General features: G+C 32.7%; 1 protein-coding gene across 1 annotated transcript; it reads right to left on the bottom strand.

The window, feature by feature from the left end:
• Positions 1-3,170: 3,170 nt before the first annotated feature.
• Positions 3,171-26,035, bottom strand: LOC100166029 (dopamine receptor 1-like). Its single transcript, XM_016806315.2, has 3 exons — positions 22,105-26,035; positions 20,055-20,364; positions 3,171-7,423 (listed from the first exon to the last, which is right to left on the bottom strand). The coding sequence occupies exons 2-3, from the start codon at positions 20,306-20,308 to the stop codon at positions 6,469-6,471; spliced, it is 1,209 nt and encodes a 402-aa protein (XP_016661804.1). The 5' UTR covers positions 20,309-20,364; positions 22,105-26,035; the 3' UTR covers positions 3,171-6,468.
• Positions 26,036-27,892: the final 1,857 nt, after the last annotated feature.

Genomic DNA, 27,892 nt, shown 5'->3' on the forward strand with positions numbered 1-27,892 from the left:
TTTTTTTTATAGATAGAGGATAAGTCAAATATTTTAATTATTATTTAAAATATGATACCTATTGATTATTTTTATTATACACATTAGTACATTCTCAAACAATTTATTTATTATTAATCCCCGTTAGTCGCATCGCTGTCTAAAAGACCGGACATTTCTAATTTTTCAAATTACTCATTGTAAGTAATTTACATTATTTCGTGTACTTTAATGTCTTCAATGTCCAAGTCAAGCTATCATTGAATGCTATTTAAAACAATTATCTATTTTTTGTTGAATTTATAGGTATTTTTAAAGTCACAAACCTGTCAAAAAGACCGTGTATGACTAAGCTCGGAATTAATTTCGTTCAATATTATTTTCGTCAGTGTTATTTTTTTTATACAAAAAAAAAAAACATTTTAATCGCTTATTATTATAAATGCATTCATTATTATAGTTTTTTTATTTATAATTAAATAATTATATTGTAAAGAAATATTCATTATATAATATAATATGATACATTAAACAAAATTAGTACCTATATAAAGTTTTTAATAGAAGTTTTTTTTATATTTTTCATTTAGCCTACCTTAATAAAAGTGTTTAGTTTCGCCTATGTGAATGGTTCTTTCAAAGAACTTCACTGAGCTTTGCTTTTAATATATGCAATTAAAAAAACCTGTTGACTATGGTCTATGCAGAACAATGTATTGTACCAACGGCGCTGATACACCACTCATCTATATATATATAATAATTATATTATATTAATTATGTATATTGACCATTGTAGCCGAAAAATAAATATAATGACACGGATGAATATTTTGATGTAAACTGAGTAGTGTAATACATTATTGAAATCATTTATGGGACATATTTTAGATTCCAATAAATTAGACTAGAAAAGACGTGTTAAAATATAGGTAGGTAGGTAGGTATAGTTATTAAAATAATCCACACAGCTAATTATTGCATTATTTTCATTATTTTCATTATTATTATTTAATATCTTAAACATAACAGTATAATATATTATTATTATTATTATTATTATTATTATTATTAATACATCTACATTTTATGTTGTCTTATTACTAATTTAATGGTAACAATGAAGATTGACTATAATATTATGATAACATATTGATAATATTGTATATTATTAAACAAACAAAAATGTATTTTCGTTCTCATCAAATTTATTCTTATCATCATAAATGTGATGGATGAACTTTTTTTTGGATAAATGTATTAATTAAATTAATGTTGTTTGAATATTTTATAATATAGATACAAATAAATCACTTTAGAGAGTAACCTAAGGATACAATATATTCAAAAGTTAAAAATAAGCAACTTTTAACACATAAATATTTTGAGTAAAATGTAAAATATATTTGGATGATGAATCAGAAAATGTGCATTTTATGTGTAGTTTGTGCTTGATTAATTTGTTACATATTGACTTTTAATTTCTCAGATTCAAATTTTATCTTTGTAGAACATGTTAATAAAAAATAAATTTAACGTCTCTCTTGTCACTCGATCTTCCACGGAAAAAAAATAGACAACAAATAATGAAAAAAAATGTAGATTTAATTGCTTTATACGAGATTTATTATATTAACGTAACATAAACGTATAAGTAGTATAGATTAATATTACAACATCAAATCATAAAATATAATAGTACAAATGAGAACATTTTTACGATGGCGTTTAAAACAACAACAATAACAACAACAACAATAATAAATGTTGACAAGAAAAAAATAAGTAGGTATACATAAAAAATGACTAATTTATCAATACAATTAAATAATAATTTAATAACACAAGAATCAATATCATACAATATATTTGGTTGTAACCTAACCTACATATCACATTGGATGGGATTTATAAACAAAGTAAAAAAATTAATAATGTTTTATAAACAATCTGACAACAACGCGAGGCTAAACTAAAATAACACTAATGCGTATATATTCTGAAACTTCAATTTTCAACAGGTAAGTCGGTAGAGGTACACCTCTTAATAAGTTGCTTTACATCCTAAATTTGACTGTTAAAAAAATGTTACGTGGGCTATAATATTAGGTACAAAAGAAACAATATTTTCACTACTAAGAGAGAACTATAATTTATCCATAAAATATACCATAGAATTAATATCAAAAAAGAAAAACGATATTGCACAGACAAAGGTACCTTATTTTAATAGTGTAAATTAGTTTTCTTGTACCCAAGTAAAAAGTTTTACTATAACAGCATTTTCGGTTCTTCCCCACGTTAAACCGAACATGATTTTAACATGATCTCGTAATTATTACGAAATAACCAACAATGGTACCGATATGAGACAATTTTTGTGTGAGAGTTGGGTAATTTTTAAAATATCGTAGTTTAAATTAAAATCACCAAAATCAAAAATTGAGTGCTTGACGTTCAAACTCATTGTATTAAAAATTATATGTATGTGCCTACGGACATGGTAAATATCTATGGAATATGACAAGATTGATTTTTTTAAAAAACATTTTGATGCCCTATTAAAAAATACTGATTTTTAAACACGTTTGCCCATCTATAATATTATCATTATAGATATGAATACAATGGTTTAAACCAAAATATAATACAGTCAACCTTCGTATCTCAAAATCCTCGATAATATCTCGAACAAATAAAATTCCCCTTTAAATAACAATAACACATTTTGATTACTTGACATTTTTAGTTAGTCGAATTTTTTTCCCCCGTGACCTTCGAGTCATGACCGTCTTACTGAGAGTCGACTGAATAATAAATTATTACTGTTTTAAACTAAGGTGCGGGTATTAATACCTTATACAGGCATTAACGCGTATTTTACAAGCCAGGGCATAAACGATTTAAAAAGTAAAAGTTAAGTTAAAAGTTATATTTATTTTAACTTTTTAAAGTGTAATATTCATTAACTTAATTTTTAATTTTAATGCTTTTTATTGATATATACTCAATGAATAACGAGTTATTTTTAATAAATCCAAGTTACCTACGTTAATTTATAAATAATGAAATAATAAATATAATTAAAATTAATATTGATGATCATATTGCATAAACATTTACTTTTTATTACTGGCAATTTATTTATTGAAAAATAAAATAACTCTACTTAAGTTAATAAGTTAATTGTAAGTTTCCATATTATAACTTTTAACTTAACCGAGTTAAAAAAAAATAGAATAACTATTAACTTTAAACTTTTTTCAGTTTTTTTCATCGAATTAACTCAATTAACAATTATCATTAACTTCCCCAGGCTTGGTAGTTTATACGATAGGTATCTATATATTATATTGTCGTACGCCGACAGACGTTCATCTTTGCAGGTCAATATTTCGCCCGGACGACAAATTTTCAAGGTTCCTTCTGAAGCACTTGTACGTAGGTCATAACTGACTATAAAAACTAAACTTGTTCGAAAGCAATACTCATTTTATATTTATGTAAATTAAATTATTTTTATAGCAATCATTAAGTCGTGGTTAAAACGGATAGAGGCACCCGACGCTATAATAATGTAGGTAAGAACTAAGAACGTCGTTATCATATGTTATAATAATATCGCACTTTGCTTGTCTAATTTAATTTAATATTTAACATACATATTCGTACATAATACTATTACACAAACGTTTGATACTAGGTACTTACAGGCATTAAACTATTATTATTATTTTGAGAAACTCTCCTTCGTTTCGCTGTGTCTATAACTCACAAAGTAGGTATAAGGAGGTTTTCTGCCGTCATGCAGGTCCTAAGTGTCCGTTTAGACTTTAGGTGGCTTATGTTTTATCTTTTGGTTTTAACTGGCTTGGTTAACTCTAGTTTCTATACATTTTTTTTTAACAGAAGTAAATTATAAACCTAATAATAATATGGTCTGCACCTATGTAGTTGTATATTATATCTTATACGCGTAGACCAAACAGTCAATTATCGTAAGTCGTTTTTCTTATGTGCAAAATATTGTCCGTTCAATTGCATAGGTATATATTATCATTTTTGTATTAAAATATGTCCAAGACAGAATCCTTTATTATTTTTTTTTTCGAAACAAAAACAGTTAAGAGATCACAGATCTTTGATTTAAATTTTTTTTAGCTCCGTTTTTCAATTTAAATTTATTTATGGGATTTTAGATAACGTACCTATCTAATTGAGCAGTTTTTTACATGACACGATAAGACCGAACGCTTGCACTAGATACCTATCAAAATATGAAAGACCTATTTTTTTTATTATGTACGCACAAACGGTTGCTTATACCTAAACTTTGATCTCTAAAAACGTTTAACGAATAGGAAAATATTATAAGAGAAACATATCGACGTTATGTCGTGTGACATATTATTGTAGCCATAATATATGTAATACTGTTTTATATTTAATATAATGGACTAAGACCAAAGACGCAAATGTAAAACGTATCTTATATGCACGAGCATCTCGACTAAAATAGGAACTACTCATTGCAGAATGCAGAAACACATAGTTATATATACCTATGATACAAAATATTATGTGAACAACGTAAAATGCGAGAAAAAATTTGGCACATAGTATACATACTTATTATATAATACATTAATAATAATAATAAAAAAAAAGAGTACAGATTTATATTATTCATACCTTAAATTTACGGGTCATTCAAACATGACGAACCCGATGGATATGGATTTTAGAACGTCGGAATACAATCGTCATGACCGAAATGGCGTGTTAATATACAGTGAAATTGTTTATTGACGTACAGCATACTATTTTAATCTGTAGATAATTATTATAAATTCGTGTAGTGAAATATTTAAACGTTAAGATAATATTATTATTATGTAAATATTAAACTATATATTATTAATATTATGTCAGTTGTAGGCAGGGCCCACACGAGGGGGGAGGTGGGCAGTTGGGCCTGGAGTACAGGGGCCCGGCTATCTATTAGGGACACGTTGAAATTAATTTGTAATTTTTGAATTTTTGATGGGAATACTTATTTTATATTAAACAATATTTTTCGACATAAATGTATATATTATTATTATATACTAAGTAATTTTTTTATTTTAAGATGTGGGTTAACCGTTGATTACCTAGAAAACGTGTATGGGACATATGTATGGCTTGTATAATGGGTTGTACATTATTGGAAGTTTTGAATAGGGCCCACGAAGACATTAAGTACAGGTGCCCAAAATTCGATGTGGGGGCCTGATTGTAGTTATTGCAAATGTGGATCGCCAGTCGACCGTGACGAAAATGGCATCAGCCACTGTGACAGTTGTATTATTATCATAAGGGGTCATGGTGGTTAGACTAAGTCACTACGATGTGCGCTGGCGTCGCTAGCTCCCGGATGGATGACCACCCTGGTTCTAGACGATCATTCTTTCCCCCACATAAAAAAACCACGCGTTCCAACCGTAACCCCCCTCCCCCACACACAATGGGTCTATGTAGCTGAAGATAAAAAAAAATTAATTATTTTTAGATAAGATGTGGCTGATTTTTTTACACGCACTTGAGACCTGTCCTCCTGTATAATTGATAGTTAAAAATATATCTTATAGGTTTACCTAGATATAAGATCTTAAATATTGAAAAATGGTCATTGGGCAGGGATCTAGTCCCTTCTTCACCAATCGTTTTATCACCACTGTATTGGTGTATTTTATTATAGTTGTTGCAATACCTATATAAGTATATCAAACCGGACGGTCTGCAATTTCAATGTGCGACGGAAACCGATAAAGGGCACTTTATTGTATAAACTATATTGTGACATACATGGCACCCATAGAGTGAAGTGGCGATGGAAGACGTGAGACTCGCCGACAGGATAAATGAGTGCAGTGAGAAGAGGATTAAGGTTTTCGGTATTATTTTTTTCGTTCCGGTACGGTTCTGGGAAAAACTTGGAAAATTTGGTCTAGATGTCTTATATACCGGTACACCGGTCTTAACCAGTAAAAAAAAAAACCAATCGAATCGGTGAAAACTATCGACAGACGCCGCTCACAACATAATATCGCGGGTTCCGGGTTTCCCTACAACGTCTGTCGCCAACTACCGGAACCTCACATGGTCGGCGTCATATGCTGTTCCACTGTTTGGCGCAAGATGTTTAATGTACTTTAAGGGTAAATTTAAATTACGGTTCCTGTTCGGTTACCGGTTACCGCGTAGACCGTGACCGGACCGCGGGATGAGGGATTATGATGTCATATTATTTGTATGCAATATAATGATTTATGGACGAATAACAATTTACACATTATTACATCATATTATTATTATAATATTATTGTAACCGAATAATATTGTATAGCTGCACGTGTGCGTTTCTACAAGCGTTGTCGTTCAGACGAGATACTCGACGGTGAAACGAGGCATGACGTCGTCGCGCGGTGGCCGGCCATCGCGGGGCGGTCAGATCTCCTCGTCGGCTTCGATGATGACCTTTTCGGACGAGTTGAGCCGCGACTGGCGGAGCGACGCCACCGACGACCTCGGACTCGCGATCGGCGGCACGCCCGCGCCACCGCATGCCGGTTGCTGCGCGGACGCCGTCGCGGCGGCCGCGGCCTTGCCGTTGTGCTTGACGACGGTGGACGCGGCGACGACGGCCGTGGCCGAGGCGGACGACACGAAATCGCAGCCGCCGGTCGGCTTCCGCCGCTGGTTGTGCCGGAACGACGCGTCCGAGCTGAGCACCACCGTCCGGTAACCCTTGCAGAAACACCAGTCCGGGTAGTGGGTGGTGAGTATGCGGCGGAACGCGTCCCGGAACTCGGTGTTGAATATCGAGTAGATGATCGGGTTGAACGCCGAGTTGGAGTAGCCGAGCCACGTGAGCACCTTGAACGCGGCTTCGGGTATGCACGTCTTGCAGAACGCCGCGATGATGTTGACGCAGAAGAACGGCACCCAGCACAGCAGGAACGTGCCCATGATCACGCCCACCGTGATGGCCGCCTTGTGGTCGCTCACGTGGTACGGCGACGTGTGGTGGTGCACGGCCGTGAGCGTGGCCGACGACGCCGCGGCCGCCCCGGTGGTCGTGGTCGTCGTCGTGGTCAGCGGCCGCGTCACCGCCCGGATGCTCTGCACGTGCTTCTGCGCGTACCGGTACAGCCGGCAGTAGATGCCGATCATCACCACGCACGGTATGTAGAAGCTGATGCACGACGATATGATGGCGTACTCGGGTGTCAGGTCCAGCGCGCACCGCATGTACTCGGTGTCGCCCGCGTGGAACACCACCGGCTTGGGCGGCCGGTGGATGCTCAGTATGCAGATGGGCACCACGGACACGAACGCGGCCAGCGCCCAGACGCCAGCGATGCCGAGCAGCGCGTTCCTCCGGTTCAAGTACGTCGTGTACCTGTAACACGACAAAGCCAACACCAGTATATGGGTCATTAATGTCGTCGACGTAAACGGATCATGCAATCATGCGGGTACAATTTGCAGGGTTAGATTTGTGGGTAGTTAAGTCGATCAAAGCCGAGATCGCGAGAGACTTCGTGAGTGTGTGAGCGCATATTTGATTCCCGTTTCCACCAATATAATATCTACCCGTTTTGGTAAAATGACTGTCTATTTATAATACTTATTATAATAAATTCGATATTTTTGAAGGAAATGCTTTGCATTCTTATGAGCTTACTGCTTTCATAATAGTGTATAATAAATAATCAGTATTAAAAATAATACTGAATAATATACACTATGTATATTGTATGTTTTGTCAAAAAAAAGAAAAATGTGATTATTTTGAAGGTATATTTAAATGTTGAATCATACAGTTTTAACTTTAAATAATATTTAACTATACATGCTGGTTTATATGCATGACAATAAAAAAAATATAAAAATAACTGGTATCAAAAAAATTAAGTTTTATATTATTATAATAATATATTAATTATGGAATTATGTGGATTGAGAAGTAGACTGCTTGTAATTAAAAAATATAAAAATAAATTTTCTTTGATTTTTAGTTGTTTCACAATATTGTGATCGAAGCAGATAAATTGGCGGAAACTAGAATTAAACCTTTTTTTTTATATATAGGTAGAAATTGGCGATGGTGGAAAAGAGGGATTTTAAATTTCGACGGAAATTGGTAATTGCCCATTTGTAACGGACATAAAAAGGTACACTAAAAGTTTACCTTTCTCTTTACCACCAATACACTCGTTTCTATCGAATAAGTCGTTGACCAATTAAAAATGTTGTAAAACATCAAAATAATTTTTTTATCATTAATACGTAATAAATATGTATTAAACATTTTTTGACTTCACAATAATGCATATTTTAGATTTTGTGTCTTGAAAACATTTTCCTGGAAAATAAGGATAATTATTTTGATGTAATTATGTTATATTTAAATGATAAAATAAATGATTAACTTCATATTTTACTGGCTATAATATTATTATTATACTGTATTCTGTCAATTCACAATCACGGCGCCGGATGGAATTCTTATTATTGCTTAATTATTCTAACAATATGAAAATTATAATTGTTTTATTTTATGTAGGTTGTATTTTTGTATTTATTAAAATTTATAATAGGCTGTTTTTCAATATCTTATTATTCTTATTGTATTTTCAGCAAACTTATTATACCAAGAACAGCTATAAAAATTTTTTTATTTCCCCGGAAAAATTTCTCAGAATCTAAAGTAATCATTATTGTAAAATGCAAATATATAAATACAATGAATCTGCTAACCTGCACCTAACCAGCAACTCTAATAGTAGCAGACACGTTCAAATATCGTACGTTTATACAAACTACAAATTGCACCCTTCTATAATAGTGAGCCCCTTCGAATTGTGGAAGAAATTTTAGTGACCGAGAGTGCCCGGTATTAAGAGTTTTCTCCGTATATATAAATGTATATACAGTACACGAATTGAAGGCGTTACAAGTTATTTTGATGGAAATGCGTAAACTTGGTTAATTTCATAAAAAAAGGTGGGAAAACTTTTGGCGGAAATGTATAGGTATATATACCGCCATTTGTTAGATGTAAATTTCTCCGGTATGATTTTTTACCTGAAAAAATTATAAATTCCACCATAGTAGGTGATATGCACCAGAATATAGCGCTCTTACTTAGTTCATATAATATGAATACCTTTTGATGTCTTATACGGATTGTCTGATTACCTAGAATCTTTAGATGAAATCATTTGAAAAATCCTTTTGCTTTCATCTACATTAAATTCCATACAACTACATAATATCAAAAACAAGTCATAAATATTTAAACATCGTCATAATTTCAACATCGAAGAACAAATATTACCTGTATTTAATACTAATTTAACTCGTACACTTCATAGATCATTAACATTTGTTTTTTGTCGTAGAAAACATCCAGGAACATAACCTAGGTTTTTCATATAAATCTGTACACAGAAAACTATGAAAAAAAAATGGATGTTTATTTGAACCGTCTCCTCGAAGAGTCTTCTGAGTAACTTAATAAGGTTTAAAGTGTTGATTGTTCAGGATTTGAATATATTTGTACTTTTTTGTTTTGGTATATTGAACTAGAAAATTAACCGAGATGCTAATATTATGTAACCTAACTTAACCACGTTGTTTCTCGTTAACCATTCTTCGTATGCGGGTGATGCGACCTTTTGCAGTCGTAAAAAAATTCAGTGAATTATCTCTCAGCCAACGCAACCTTATCGCAATATACTACGAACAGACTTAAGATTTAGTAGTTCTATAAAACACTAAAAAAAATAAAAGAACCATCAACATTTCTAGGAAAAGCACTAAAAATTATTTTAAAAAAACCTAAGAAAAACATTTTCAGACGTACTAATTTTGTTTTATTTTTTGAATTTAAGAGAAACGGATAATCTACAAATTGTACGTATATATAGCTGAAATACCAGAATAATGTAAGCACGCGATGGTGATAGCATCACGTATTATGATAAAAAAGTAATATTTCACTCTCAAATACTGGTTGATTTAGAGCATAGGTATTAGGTACTATTATTATTTTGTAAAAAAAAAATATATAACCGTAACATAGCGAATAACAATACGTTTACCGTGACGGTTCTATTTTGAACGAACAGATGGCGTGGCAACTATATCACTGAAATAAATAATAATTACCACCGACAAAGCCGTAAAGATGGGTATACCTAAAATATTACGAAATTTTGAATGTTAAAAATTGTCCAAGTCGAGTGTCTGTTGTATTGTAAATAACTGTTATTGTAATAAAATATACGTTTTACCACAATATGTTAATCGAATTATACCGCATCTGAACGCATAGAACCACCTGTATATGCCTACGCTGAAATATAATAATTATAAAAATTAAATATAATTTATTATATCTCACTCGAAAATATAACGATGGGCAGTGAAATATATATTTTTTATTTATGATATCGATATGCCGTATTATAATGGTACTAAAAAATTAACTCAACATATTATTCGACGAATGGTAAATGTATTTTAATCGCGCTGGTGTGGGACACGCTATTATAGACGAATATAGTCCTCAGGATTTGAGAGCCTCAGAGCAAAACTAAATACGGAAATAATTCCGTAGTTTAATGTAGCTTTCTACAGACATAAAAGTATTTTTTTGCTGCATTTATATTTATTGATTCAAAATTAATGTACTTTAGAAGAATTGTAGTCCATCTTTAAGCAGAAAAAATAATGTAGTTTTTAGATTACGCCGAAAAAAGTCATAGCAGCTGGTATGGAGCTGGTATGGATGATACTGCAGATCTCCGATAAGAAAATTAAATCAACGAGCAGTGTATGTGTTCTACGGAACAAAAAACCTCTAGGGTTTTCTGAAAGTTTTATTGTACTTGCATTGGAAAACTGTAATAACAATAATATTTATCGCAAAGTTCTGATTATAAAATCACATTAGAAAAAAAGCAACGGGTATAATATTCAACTAACTCGTATATAGTTGCCTCCAACAAAAAAATTAAAAAGTGTTTCATAAACTTTTCTAATATAAACCACGTAAATATAGTTACGTTAATACGCAGGGTAAACAGAAACCCCTAATAAGAAAAAATTTATATTAGTTTAACCTATGACAAAAATTATAAAAATTATAATATTATGGAAAGTAAATAATTTAAGAAATAATATATTTATGTCAGGAAATACCCAAAAATAATATTTAAAATAAATGTTAAAAAAAACGCAGTCCGTCTATTGCAATCAACGAATAATTAATTCTGAAAAAGATAAATCTGTAATTTAGTAGGTTGGGTTGGGACGAAAAAAGTGATAAAAAATAAGAACATTAGGTGCGAAATTTAAGTGAAAATTCTAGCATGTATTTTTAATAGAGTAAAACCTGCGTGTGGATGTTCTAAGAGTTGATAAAAATGAAATAATACCTACAACAAAACTGAAATTTTGAAACAACATTTTCAATATTCGCCTTTTCTAATTCCTTAATATGAGACTAATCACTAATGTATCGCAGTTAGCTTACACCAGATATGTAATTTCTTACGCTTTTTTCCATATTATAGAAATATGCTAATTTAATTATTCCAGTTAATTTGAATCGTGTTCTACAACTGTGCGGGCCACTGACCTTTGTTCATTGTGCTCGATTCCCGGACAATGTAAACATTTCCCTACTGTATGACTATTAAAATTGGACATTGTTCAGAGTTGTTGCCGTTTTTCCATCATAAATGATACACATTAATAAATCATATTACATTAAATTGTGTATATTTACTGTAACCGTAAAAAATAAACTCATGCCTAATAGGCGTATTATACTTATTAATATTTTAAACTATATTAAACCATAGACCTATAAGCTAATGGACAGCGCATTCCATTCTACCCTGCTCTCAATGCACGGGAATCATATTATGAAAGAAAGAAAGAAGAAAGAGAGAAAGAACATAGATAGTAGTAATCGCATAGACCTATGAAACTAACACTGTATTTCCCCCACGTTCCCTTTTTCTCTTTTACTCTATATCGTACCCCTGACCTCTCTCTCCAAGCGCTGTCCATTAGTTTATAGGTCTATTAAACTAATATTCACACGGTCATCCTTCTACTGCGCTATAGATTAATAGACCATGTGATCGAACCGAATTGACCAAAACCCATAAAAATTATCATCGGTTAGACATTTGAAAAAAACCAAACAAACCCATATGTGAATTTTATTCACACGCGATTCATTTACCGTTCTGAAAAAAGAACGTTTCATCGTGAAACCAAATGCTTTTTAGCAGCTTAACCTATTTAAAGCACTGCACGCTCCTGTCATGATGTATAGGTATAGTGTGCACGATAATAAACAAGTCTTAGAATATTTAAAATACGCAAGGGGCCAGTTTATTCGTGGAATAGTTGTAGATATAGCTTATAGTTAAAGGAACTGAAAACCGAAGGAATAAAAACGTTAAAAAATATATATATATTGTTATTATTATAATAACAGCAGCAGCAGCGAATAAAAGCTAAACGCGATGTACATTCGCAAGTATCGTCGTATGTAATATTCAGATTGTGCTTCGGTGGAACACGATTGGAGTGCACACATTTAAAAACGGCACTACTGACTAATCTGAGTAATCACCACAGATATATATATACTATTATACTAGATGCCCGACTCGGGGACCATAGGTACTTGAAGCCAATTGTCCTATACCCTAACGGTTAGGTTAGGTTAGGTTAGGGTTCCTAACCTATATGGTTGGGAAATGTTAACAAATCTATGTTACCAATCTTCTATCTATTATATACTATAACATTTAACAGATTGTAAAAATTGCCCAACCTTTGGCTTCAAAAACCCAATACAGAGTAGAATATGAAGTCGGGCATCTAGTATAGTAGTATATATTTGTGGTAATCACTAGTGTATCGCAATTGGCTTACGCCTGGTATGTTATTTCTTACGCTTTCTAATTTAGAAATATACTAATTTTATTATTCCAGTTAATTATTGAATCGTGTCCTACAACTGTGTTGACCCGGTTGACCTTTGTTCATTGTGCTCGATTCCCGGACAATGTTAACATTTCTCTACTGTATGACTATTATATTTATTTATTTATGGCTCATAGTTAAAGGAACTGAAAACCGAAGGAATAAAAACGTTAAAAAAATAATAAAAATAAATGAATAAAAAATCCTTCCGGCTATTATCGTGTGTATGATAAACCTGCGTAAAATATATTGTTGTTATTATAATAACAGCAGAATAAAAGCTAAACGCGATGTACATTCGCAAATATCGTCGTATGTAATATTCAGATTGTGCTTCGGTGGAATACGATTGAAGCGTACACATTTAAAACGGGCCTTTGAAGTCTGCTCCGTTTTACCATTTCCACAGCATAGCCTTTTATATACCGTCAGACATCTATGGACGTCGCATATACATAATATTTATATGTACACGGCACACACACACTGCAGGTCTAATAACGACATAATCGTATAATAATATTATATATATTGTTATGTGCATGTATAATGTTATAATATTGTGCTTTTCCGGAAAACGTATTGTCGGAAATATAATACAACAATAATAATACAATATAGGAGTGTATTATATAGCAGGGATGGGCAACTCAATGCCACTAGGGGGCCAATTTTGAATGCGCAAAAATCTAGCAGACCAGAGAACATCGGAAGCAAAAAAAAACCTAACATTAACTAAACCCCTATAAATAATATAATATTATTTACATTTAATAGTTCAATACCAGATAAGAATTTACGTTTTACGATAAACAATTTATCGATTTTAATAATTTTATAAACACAATAAAATAAAATACAGAAAATTCTTAACATTTTATATTTGTATAAACCAAACATTGAAATGTAGCACGGGCCAGTGAAAAACGGTACGCGGGCCGCCAGTTGCCCATCCCTGTTATAATAGTACACTCGACAGTGCACGTCTGAAGGTTGTCTATGGATTTTTTCGTGTACAAAATAACAATACATTATAATATTATATTACGTCATATTATTATTTACGTCATCATGACGTAATAATGGGCATTGATCACACGACGCTTTGCTGGACTGGCACTAAAATATACAAAAAGAATAATATATTGTACGTCGTAGGTAAATTGTAATAATTCCACAACGATCCTGCAGAGATGTCGGCGATGGTTTCGAAGAAACAAAAATTGCAGAATATATTGAAACCGGACGCACAGAAATTCCTAAGCCTCGCGAGCTTATTCCGCGGGCGAGGGTCGTCGCGGAAGAACGTTTGCAATTTCGAGGATTATAAGGGCGGCGAGGGGACGTCTTTAAAATGCAAACGGCGTCGTATACGAATGGCACGGCGTTTACTCCAGAGACGGCGTCTGGGGTCCCGGGCGGCAGTCAGATATACTACCTAACTACAATAATAATAATAATAATAATAACTATCTATAGATGGGCAGGCAGGCAGCGGTGGATGACATAAGCGCCAAAATGAGATAAGAAAAAAAAAGTTGTATCGTATACCAAAGCGCCAAGATCGTAGATACCTGGGTACCGCGGTTGATATAGATATTAAATTTAGAACTACGTATAATTATATTATATTTTAACAATTTATTATTAAAATTTTTTAATAAGATCGAAAAAATCAACCGATTTATTAATATTATATTTATTATTGGCAATTGATATGACATATGATATGTCATTTTTGCACCTTTGACGTTTATGTCATAAGGCCGCAGGCAGACAGGCAGGCAGATATAATTAGGTGCATATATATATATATTATTTATGTATATTATTATATACATCTGCAGACGTCTCTCGGTGCGCGGTTTTAACGCGGAATATTCTCACGTCACGAGAATTCCGTACGAAATCGCTCGTACACTTCGACGACGACGTCTAAATCGACATTAGATTTTCCGAGGTTGCAAAAAAAAAAAAAAACGAAAAAACCCTCCGACGTCGATGGTAAGCAATTAAATGTTGAACGCGCGAAGGGCGGCGCGACGTCCTTTTAAACGTATATTATTATATTATATTGTTATGCATGCTGCGCGGCGGTGACGACCGCAAAGGAGGGGTGTTTTGTGGCTTGGGGTCGCGTTTAACGGGAAAAACTGGCTCGGGCGACGAACGGTACCCATATATGTGTAGTATGTGTATGTATGTTTTGAAACTACGGCAAACAAAATTATAGCGGTCACTCGGAACAAGAGTGAACTTTTGAATTCGGTTGGCAAACCGTCGGGATTTTGTTTTCAGGTCGACCGGAATAAATAATAATTGTGATAAACAGAATAATATAATATAATAATATGTGTGACGCTAGGGCGATTTAATACTAATTATTATACGCGTCACGCCGGGGTGTGCACCTACGTCAAAAAATACATCGTCTGATGAAATAATAATATTTCGTTTTACATTTTCAATGTATTATATTATGGAACTCCGTGATAATAATCTTGTTTACATAAGCTATTACAATAATAATATAGTGTTCGATTTCAGATTTACATATTATAATATTACCACCATAGTTGCAGCAGTGTGTGTGTGTGTGTGTGTGTGTGTGTGTGTCGCATTTACATTTCGGAATCGCAATTCAGTCATTGATTATAATATTATATAGGTAGGTACCTATAGTATTATTATTGGAATATAATAATAAACAAGCGATAATGCGGTTTATCTAAATCCAGCCATGTCAATTTCAGAATATTGTCCGGACCGAAATACTGAATAGAAGAAAATATATAAATTTTCTTTCTTATTCGTTTAAAAAAAAAAAAAACACAGATATACTGACAATCTGTAAGTGGAAAAATAAGAAAAAATTATCTAAAAATCCATTTTTTGCGTTTGAAATATTCACACGAGGAGGGAAAACTTATTTATTGACAAAACCAAATGTGATTTTAAAGTAGGTATACATACCATACGTCATACATACATATAATTTGAATGCATATAACTACAATATAGTGTACGTAATAATGAATAAAGACAAAATTAACATATTTTAATGATACACGCCATTTTTATTAACTAAAAGGAGGTCGGTAAACTTATTTAGGTATAAGGTTTAGAGTTCTAGGGAAGCGGCCACGAGTTTGACATGTCCTGATTGGAAATATTTTCCGAAAACAGTCGACATAATAATATTAAATAACAAAATAATACGTAATGTTGTTATTAAAAACTTATCATTATTATCAGTAATTTATTGTCGATTCGACACTCGATGAAAGCACTATTACGGTACACGACAGCGACAGCTGCTGTTCTCAAACGAATTCCACCAGAGAGATTAGACTTTATATTGTGCTCGTACACTGTATATCGCTTCAACGATAAAGTAAAAAAAAAAATATATATATATTTTAGGTCAAAATGGCAACCACTTTTTCCAATTTAATTTCACTATCTCTAAAGCGAACTACACCGGGGAGGTTACTATATGCCCGTCACGTCCGTTCATCAACTTTCCCGCGTAATTGGGTTCAAATCAATGTTATCCACCCCGTGCTTCGCCCTCGATATACTTGGGAACCGGCGTTGAATTTTAACACGTCAATATGATTAAGCAAGTCATGAGTAAACCTGTGGCTTTCGATTATGTTACATACTGTTACCAGTCGTCAATCAAATTTAACGATCGTATAACTTTTATGTGTAGGTAGGTAGGTTAGTACACTTTTGTTCTAAAATCCGTTCGCATAAAATGGCACGAACATTCCGCCACGATTTACATTGTACCCGCGCTAGTTATACATCGATTTTTATGTAGCAAAACGCACGGAATTCAAAGTTAAATATTAAAAATGTATTCCCACGTGCGTTATTTTAAACGACGCATTATTTCATTGAAATTGTTAATAATTTTGTTTATTTCAATACAATAACATCGATGTTGAAATATTAATATCGCACTTTTTAATTTTGCGGAAAATCATATAATATATACACCGAGATTATAATAATATTATAGAACTACAAAATTAAAGAGATTATAATCAATCAAATGTTTTGAAAGCTATTAAAACAACAATATTCTAACCTGTAGTAGAAAATTATTGATATTACAACTGCAATGGGTCTTAGATTTAAGTACTTGACATAATTTTTTTTCGTTATTTTAACTAATTGGATTAAAGTGTTGGTTACTTTACTAATTATACATAATAATTTACTCGTTTTAAAATGCACTGTAAGTATATAAGTTGAATTACTTTACACTCAAGCCCATAGGCCATTCATAAAGTATAAAAACTACTTCTGAGATAATTTTTCCTTAAATTAAGCTTAGCAAGTTCTTAAAGTTCATCTTGAAGTTTATCTGAAGCTGCACGTTAAATTTACCGGTACATATTTAACAGGTTAAAAAAGTTTTAGAATATTTCAACATATTTTTTTAGTTGGTAGTTAGTGTAATATTTTGTTTTTCGTAGATTTTTCGCACCCGAAATCTATTAATTATTTTTGTTACCTACGTCAGTTTATAAAAAAAATAATTATATTATAGGTACGTATATAATAAAGTATATTATAGTATAAAAAATTATATTTTTACATACCTACTATTATTATTTTCGAACTTTTAGCAAAATGAACGTGGTTTTTTTTTACAACACATTTAGTCATAATTGCCGACGTTACATTGTTTTAAATTAACAGTAGTTTAATTTACAACATTTCATTCTTGTATACTCAAGTGTATTCTCACAATAACGTTAACGACTTGATTATTAAAAAGTAAAAGCACTCGACATTCAATTTTAATATTGTTTCCAAATAATTGCGTCATTATATGTATATTATGATTAATTTGAAAACGGACCTGTAAAATTGTCATAACCTAAATATTAGAAATTACATTTACACGGGTTCTTCAAATTTGTTGCAAAGAATACAAAAACTGTACGTACAAATCATTTATTGTACCTAACCCGTGTATTATATACCAACTGATTTTTATTAGGAACCATATTTTTCATTTTAAAGCATTTAAGAATATAAAATTATTCGTTTACATTTCTTTATCATTATTATATGTATTTGTTCTTAGAAAAAAAAAGGTGGAATATAGACTTGTAATTTTTTTTTTTTACCTAGATTATACGATAGAATTATTGTATCCAATATTTCAATACATAATACATAGTATAATTTAAAAATATAATAATAACATTTATCCCGACAAAGAAAAATATACAATAATATAGAAATTACATGCGTGCGATAAAACAGTCGTTGCTGCGGCTCATCCAATAAGCAAATGTCATTGTCGTTTTAACTTCCGAGACAATAATAATATCGTAAGCCCTTATTATACCCAAGTCGTACCCAAGTAGTAGTTGTATAAGGATTTTGGGGAATCAAAACCAAATATATATATAGGTACGCAGTAAAACGGAAACAGTTGAATATATTTATATGGCTGTGCCAAGTACTGCAGAGGTGTATCCTATTTGGCGCGAACCAATTTGTGCGGGATTTATATATTATTGTGGACGTGGATTTGCGATATCGATGAACCACCGTTACCGGTTTTACAATATATAGTATCACATAGGTATCTATACGTTTAATACTGCGCGATTATCACGATAAATAGCAGTCTAAGTCGAGTATGTATATTCAATAGTGATTTTCATGGGGGGGGGGGGGGGGGTAGGAGGATAATAATATACGTCGTGAATAGACGTATCCTTGGTGAAAAAAACAGTTTATCGCAACATAGTGATCAAACAATCAATGACTGACATTATTATGAATTATAACGTGTAATAGTATTCTAATATTTTTTTTAATTATAAAAAAGTAATACTATTGTAACTTGTATACATGAAAGACGTTAGACGATGTCCTGACATGGTACCTTCGTAGGTATACAATCATGTAAGAACGTACTATAAGAAAAGTTTTTCCAAAATTTGTATTTCAACGAGAGGCTCGCACAGAGATTTGTTGACTAACAAAAAACAATTTTTTTTTTGTTTGTATAGGGTTGCCATTGGTTACAGAAAACTAACAGTTGTAATAATTGAATATAATAATTTACTATAGACATGTATTTTGTGTTTGGTCAAAACTTCCCTAATCACCGTGTTAAAAATATGTGTAGTTTACAGTTTAATGGCGATTGAATGCATGGTAAATCCACTTGTATTATTTAATTTTCACGGGCAAACTTAGAGCATAAAATAAGACAGCAATAATAAGAGTCTTGAAATTGTCATTGTATCTTCGAACCATACTGTAGCGGTGCGTTAAAAATGAATTTTTCAAAATTCGCATTAGTGATCACTCTAAGATTTTAATATTTACGATGGAAATGTAATTTTTTATTTTTATAAATGGTTGCCATTGGTTATATATTATTATAGTAATAGAAAAAATTAATACAAATTAGTAAGTACCTTTAGGTATTTTGAATAAATGGTTGCCATTGGATACTTGGGCATTTTTCGGTTAAAGCAAATTATATCTTAAAACAATTATTATGAGAGTTTATTTAATGATTTTTCTATATGTTTGTTGCCTATGAAGTTTATGCGGACTCAAATAGTACTCGACCGAGATTGACGAGAATTTTAGAGATTATTTTCAGAGACATTAGGTAAGTTTAGAGAGTGGTTTCAACCAAGTTTGAAAATATACCAGGAGCTATAATATCTGGACTGAGGTACACTAAAACTGGGATACACCGTAATAATGCCGTATTTGATATATTTCGTTCATTTTTTCACGAATTAAGTAGGATTTTATAGCTAGTTATAGTATATAATATCTGGATGAAAGAATATACATAGATATTATGAATAATTATATTAGGTGCATATGTACATATTTTATTCTAACAGGGAAGGTCGAAACTTGAAAACATATGTATTATTAGTTTTTGCCACGTTAAAAAAATAATATATACAATATAATCTGGTCAAATCCTGCAGGTATTTAAGTCACTATATACTTGCCTCAGTGGGTCTTTGATGTGAATGTATCTGTCGAGTGATATGGCGCATAGGTTGAGTATGGACGCGGTGGAGCACATCACGTCTATGGCAGTCCATATGTCACAGAACTTGGCGCCGAACATCCAGTATCCCTGCAGGTCGTTTACCAGCGCGAACGTCATGACCAACGCCCCGACAAATAGGTCAGCGATCGCCAGTGAGGCCAGGAACAGGTTGCCAATCCTTCGCAATCCCCTGTCGGTGTAGATGGCCATGCACACCAGCACGTTTCCGGCGATCGACAAGAATATAACGACGATTAGAAACGATCCTGGAAAACACGAACAGGTACTTACGTATAAAGTTCGATTGTTACACAGAATATTTTTAAATTTTACTACTGAAACCGGTAGGTACCTTACCTATATGTATTTGAAACGCGATGTAAAAAAAATATTTTGACGTTTGTTTTAACTATTTCTTATTTCCTATATTATGGTTTTTTGGGATCGAACAGTAAAAATTCGAGTTTTGAAAATGTTGTCCTATTAAAGTGTAGTCGGTAAATCTTAGGATTTTTATAAAAGCATAAAGTACAAATACAATAAATAGTGATATTAGATTCTGAGCAGAACGATGAATGTATATTGGTTTTACGATATTTTTTCTTTTTACATTTATTATTTTGTTTTGTTTTAGAAGATATTTTCTTGTTAGTAGCGATCGTCAACTTCAATGGATATGTTTCTGGTAGATAATCGTATTTATTTTGTGCTGTGGGGTGAGTGAGAAATTTCCCAGTATTTTTTTAAAGTAATCTTTATCAAAGGTTTTTTCAGAATAAGACAACGAAAAAACGAAGATTTTTTTTATCCAAAACCAAGTCTCAACAAAATCAGTTTTAAGTACAACCAAAACTATACGTCTATTATACCATCACCGATTGGTTAATCTTTTACAAATTCTGTTGAATATAGGTAGGTATTTATTTTAATATATTTATCTAGCGGCGGTGTTATAAATATTTTTTTTATTATTTGTTGTTGTTTTTGATCTAAATAATATATCAAAGAGATAATGACAAAATCCCATCTGTTGAAATAATTTTTATGAATGGAGTGTATTAAAAAAATATCGAACTTTAAAATAACGGGAAAATAGAGCAAATTTCCACGTCAAAATCCCATATTAATGTACCTATAAGTTAGTATTGTTATGGTTATAACTTATAAGTGATTTAATAGTTTGTTGTTTTTAAACACTGAGCGTTGTCAAAGGTATAATTATTTCGATATTTGTATAGTATGATTTATATTTGTGTCACCATAGACTTTACACAATAGGCCGGCACATTTATTAAAACGGATTAAGTATAACGAGATGATGAGAATAGATTTTAAGTATCTATTTTGAAATATGGTTAATACCTATGAGTACACTCGATGAATGTTAAAATAACATAAGGATTGCAAAAAATGTTAATATAAATATTTTTTTGGCTAGGTATGGATATTTTTATTTTCTAACTGATTTTGCATAACGCTTTATTTATCACCATAGAAACGAATAAAATGTAAAAATTTCTCAATTCCCACTGGGTATATAGGAACATATAATTAATGATTACTTATTAATGCATAATATTATTTATGATTTATAAATTTTCTTCGAAGTGGAAAATATCGTTTTTCTACTGTGACTACTCCCACTACTACTACGGTACGCACGAGGGTACGCATTATACGAAATTAAAATATTTTGCGATTTCCGTTTATATAATATGAAATTATTATAACATTATGCAGCAATAATAATAATAGCAGACATTGTCCTGCACCCCCGCGAGAATTTTTCCGAGTGGACTAGGTACCTACTGCAATGATTTGTCATTTTTAATAACGTTGTACGAACAATAATATTATATTTATTGAAAACTCATCTGCGGGGGAACGCGGCGTGACATATTTCATAATAATTTATTTCGTATCCACCGTTATTAAGATTATGTCGTTCATATAGATTGGCGTTGCCTTATATACCACCGACGTGATTTGTGCTGCGTTAGACTTACCAATGCAGAACAGCGGCAGCGCTGTCAAAGCGACATCTCCGTCGTCCTCGTACTCGTCATTTTCCGGTGTCCCGTTGTTTGTCGAATTTGATATTGAATTGGTATCCTAAAAGCAAAGGAAACATAAAACATCAGTGACAATACGTTTCGACGCACAATACAATATTATATAGTGGGTAACGCCGACGAGTAGATATTATTATATATTTTATCAAAATATGAGCGCACAGACAGTTTCTATTTTCGTGAGCCATCATATGTATTGGTAACAGTAAAAAATTCGTAAAATTGGATATACAATGAAATCTTGATAACTCGAATCGGTTGGGGGCGGACAAAAAATCGAGTTATAGAAAAAATTATGTATTTATTGAAATGCAGGGGCGAAGATATTCCTTTGTATTATCGAAAATTCGATTTATAGACGTTTGAATTATCGAGGCTTAACTGTACCGCTCTTCCTACCCATTACCCAAAATATTATTAGTAATGTTATCGTTTAAGTTTGTACGAGAAAACGTTAATTGAGTATTAGTAATAAAACAAATGTTGAGATGAGTGATAAGATGGGGGAGGGGTAGATAGGAAAAAATAAAAACACTAAGCATCCTTCACTTAATTATACTCCTTAATTATTTTATTAAACATTTTGATTTTTGGAATTTAGAAGTACCTATACCTATATAAACAACATATTTTTAAAAACTTGGATTTTTTCATTATTTTATTTATAGAGAATAGTTACTGCAGAAGTACAAACTCTCGACAAATATAAACCATCTTTTTTTGTATTGTATATTGTTAAGAGGATGCTATACCCGCATGCACTGTGTCTCTATTTTACAAACACATAACTAATCAAATTTTACGTTCTGAATAATCTATTTAGTCAGTTAGATTCCTATATTATATTATAAATGTAAAGGCCATGCGTTTGCCTGATCGACAAGCCAAGCTTCACCACCCGTTCGGATCCCTTAATTGAGCCTGGGAAATACGGTATGGACGCCTCACTCGAACTTCAATCAATACATGTTTAAATACATAATGCCTGATTAATACTACGTGCATATATCAGAATAGAGCAATATAGATCAAACGTAATAATATATATCCTCTGGAATTATTATTCACAAACGATAGACGGTCCGCCAAACTCCCAGCACTTCGTCTGAGTGATTTTAAGAGTCTAGAGGAACCTGTGGGAAAATATAATTAAAAGTTAGCGGGGATAAAACCAAAACTATAAGAATTATTGAACAACAGAATGAACGACAATTATTCAGAAGAATAAACACATGAAATTGAAACAAGTTTCAATACCTCGGCATGATTTTGAATACAAAAAACCACTGGTCACGTGAAATTGGAGTGTGGAAGCTGAGCGAGTGTCCTTTACGCTATCATATTTATCAAGTCAAAAATACATTCAAAGTCAATCAAGTCTAGATACCATACGTAACGATAATAAAATCCACTCTTATCTACGGATGGTAATCATGAACGACTACCAGTATGACAGAACGTCGAAGACATAGTACCTTTAAAAGTTTAAAAATACAATATTCAGCAGATGATACGTGAAAAAAAATTAGATTGAAACACTGGTATATGGAGGAGAAACAAATAAATCTCAATAAAGAGTCACAAGAGTAAACAGAGGAGAGGTGCATCCTGTAAAAAATGTTATAAAAGGTCATAGCACACGATTGCTTGGGCATAATATAATGGGCTAGAATTTAGCCAGCTAAATGATCATAACTAAACCATCGATGACCTGGAAACAAAAAGGGAAGAGATACCGAGGTGGTTCAAAAAACGTAGTAAGATGTGGTTTAAATGGACTGGGAAAGTTTAGGAGTGAACAACTAGAGAAATGTAATTCAAGATTGGGAGAACTGTAGGAAGATTGTGATGAGTGGCCAAATCTCTTGTCGAATAACAGAAATCTGCAAAACAAGAAGAAGTAGGTAATTAATATTCATTCATTTATTTTTTTAACATTGTTCGAGATAATATTGTACTAGACCAAATAATATTATTTAATTTATTTAAATCCATCATTAAGAGCTATGGTGTCTTTGGCAGTTAAATAACTCGATTGAATTTCGATTTAAATTCACCACTGTTTAACCCTATATACTGTAATATTGTATATTATTATACACAGTATTCGTCTGCCCACTGTGCATGTGTATAGTATTATTGTTTGGAGCCGTTAGATGTTTACATTATAATATAATGTTCTAAATCACACACGTTCGGTTGAGTTGGAATTCGGTCGGGCAAAAAGGTTTTTTTTTCGTTTATCGCAGTTGGACAAGGCCGACGGGACTAAACTTGTTAAATAATATGATATAACGAGGGTGGTATACGCGTGACATGTTGCCTCGCGTGTGACGAAGGTGTTACGGCGGTTTCGAGCTTAAAAAAAAAATATGTACTCGTATATACGATATATTATTATGCCATATTATATGTAGCAAAACGAAAAGTTTTTTTTAGGTCTACGACGAAACACGATTTTTTTTCCCCGTCGTCCCTTGTGGATTTTAGCACCAAGGATAAAAACACAATATAATATATAATATAATGCATCACTCACATTTTTTGAGAGCTATTTTTATTACTATTATTATTATTATTTTTTTTTTCCCACATGCCTAGGTAGATAACACTAAGGCGAGACCGCGGATGCGGAATGATGACGAACCATCCTCGTCTCCGTTTGGTGATGAGCAAAATGTATATTAAACGCGTGGTACGCCTCATTATATCATAAACCTATCTATTATACACCTATATTGCGAACTATATAGGATTACCAATCGAAACAATTGCCGTGTGTACCGCACTATATACATATCGTTATTATTTGCTTGTGGTGTTTTTCTATCTATGAAGGGTATAGGTATAATAATATTTATATGCGTAGTGAGTGAGCGAGAGGTAGAGAGAGAGAGAGAGGAAGTGATCGTATTTAAACATGGTACCGGAAACGTTTCCGGGTAAAAAAACTTTCATGCGACAATATATTATTATACTCATATGTATATTATACGGTGTGAGCCACCATGCATTTTACCGTGCACTATTCCGAGAAAATGCGAAAACACGGCAGCCCGTCCTGTATATATGTGGGGTAGATATAGACTAATCTGCAGATGACCAGAATCGAAGAGTTTTCCGCGAGCAAAAAAAACAATTCCCCAATCGGTCGCTGTGCGGGCACGACGCGTGTTTGTACATACCTATACCGGCGTGGTACGACGTGACTTTGTGATCTGCACCAATATTGGTATACACGTTGCACACATATACCTTTAACCAAACACAACGACTCGTAGAGCGAACGAATTTTTTTATAATAATATGTATTTTTCAGTCGTACGACCGACCACGCGCGCCGTTTTTTTGTTGCCGCCAATAAAACGTCTAAATCGAGTTAATGTTTTATAGGGCATGATAGAAATCAGATTTTATGACTACGAGTAATGCAATTAAGCGTGCACTTTAAAAATTTAAAACACAGAATTTTTAGCTGAATGATTGTATCCCTCAGTAGCCTCGGTTGTTTCCGATGCCATTAAATTGTGTAATCAGTATATATCATGCGGTTTATGTATGTATTATAATTAATTCGAGCCGTGTTTCGGGTAACATGAGATATTTTAATATTATTAACATAGAATAAACGACATCAATATTGCAATGTGCTATGTTTTTTAACTTTTAGTTTGACCAACCACCATATTATGTTGTATATTCCCCACATATTATGTACCTACCTACCTACCTGTACAGCGTGTCCCGCAAGGATTTACCCATTGCGATATCTCCTGAGATGATAAATATATATCATAAATCTGTTTGTCTTTTTATTAGCCTCGCAGAGACAAGGACTACACTTATTTTATTTTTCAATTTAATTACATTGTTTGGTAAACAAGTTAAAAAAGTTATTAATATATTTTTATTTTTGAAACAATTGGAGACAGCCATTTTATAGTTTATTTTTGTGAACATCTTGTCTTTTAAACATTTTACTTTCATTAATCTCATGATTTTTTAATAATTTTTTTATTTTATAGGTAAAACGGTCAAAAACTGGTTTTTGTCCGGGCGGCGAGCCCCCTCTACGGCCAATGGGTATATCCTCACGGGACATCCTGTATTTAAGGAAATTACATGTTCGGTAGTAATAAAACGTATTCAAACGATGATGTATTAATCGCAGTGCAATTAAATCACTCGTAATCCAACCGCACACGACCCTCAAAGCTGTCGTATAATTTTATGTTTCGTGTCATTATATACTTAAGTAGGTATTACGTATTGAAGACTAAATTATTACAAATAACTCAAGAGCCAGGTGTTTTTGTCATTGTATGCGCACGTGGTATGTACTATGTAGAGTATCTACTACACAGCAGGTATCTTTTGTATACTTAACGAATTATTCCGAGCTGTGGTTACACACCATTAAAGTATTTAAGGAAGACGATGGACGGGTCGCCCCTTGGGTCCATATTTATGTAGGTGTTTAAAGTTTAAAAAAGTCAAGTTGATTAATGCGAGACGTCGACGAGTACCCTTCCGCAACTTAGCACCGATGGTTGTATTAATAAAAATTGTAAACGCCCGCCACACCCTCCCCAGACAAAGCATTACCGATGTCAAGACTTCAGATGCACTGCATTGATTGCACGCATAGTTAACATCATAACTGCACCTTTTTCGAGCCGTGTCAGCAAAAAATTAGTGGTAACGATCGGTCGTAGCCCATCGGCAGACTGCGGGATCTAGTCTATATATATAGGTATTTATTTATAGTTCACTTATCGTTTTCGCGAAGTTAGCGAGAAGTTTTTTAATAGTTCTAGAAGTTCTCACGAGTATAGTAGTAAATGCGGTGTGTAATATTCTGACAATGCGTAGTAATGTTTAGGAACTAACTTAGTGTGGTGTTCTCATAATACGAGCGTTCATTCGTGAATTTACAGCGTACTAGTTTAACAGTTGAATCAGAATCTTAACACACGCCGTTGCACATCAACAATTTTGGCGCTTATTATTTCGTACAATGTGGCCAATGAACACAGTCGGTTTTGTCACCGCGCAGGATGAACTGCTTATAGTCTTTGGCAGCTATAATATATACGACAATGAGATATTCTGATATTATGTTGTTGTGAATGGATGCAGGCGATTCATCAAACACGCGCCAGATATTTATTGTCACTTGATAGTCATTTAATTTTTTTCATGTGAGTACGTTGGTTTGAGTAATTGACAATCATATTAATCGCACAGTTATATTATTACACATACTTACGATGTAATTTATGACCAGACAAATTGGGTAGGTACGTTCGTGCTCTTTTTCAAAAGTATGCGATATGCATATAGTAACAGATACGATTATTATGATAAGTAGATAGTTTATTTTATTATTGTTATTATTTATTTACTTATTATTGATAGACCGGACATGATGCTCCATAGTGTCAACACTTTTTTTTATTTTATAACGCCAACTATATCAGGTATATGCAAGAGCCAGGCAAGGGTGAGACTGGGAAAATGCTGCACTATCTAGGTATTTCACATTTCACAACATGTCGACAAAAATATCAGGCGCCTATAAACGTGTTTGTGGACATCGCTGGTGCTTAGGTTAATGACAGGAGGCATCTATTAAAAAGAAAAATCTACTACATAAGACATATTATCCAATGACGACTTTAAGCTCGCAATACTTTTAAGTAATAGACGTTTCTAATTTGTC

This window comes from Acyrthosiphon pisum, chromosome A2 (genome assembly GCF_005508785.2).
Source record: "Acyrthosiphon pisum isolate AL4f chromosome A2, pea_aphid_22Mar2018_4r6ur, whole genome shotgun sequence".
Taxonomy (NCBI): domain Eukaryota; kingdom Metazoa; phylum Arthropoda; class Insecta; order Hemiptera; family Aphididae; genus Acyrthosiphon; species Acyrthosiphon pisum.

Bases quoted from the DNA above. Each gene is read 5' to 3' on its own strand.
- LOC100166029 (XM_016806315.2), bottom strand. From the start codon at position 20,308: ATGGCCATCTACACCGACAGGGGATTGCGAAGGATTGGCAACCTGTTC. The intron at 7,424-20,054 runs GCAAGTATATAG...GTCGTGTTACAG, and splicing joins CACATCAAAGACCCACTGAG to GTACACGACGTACTTGAACC.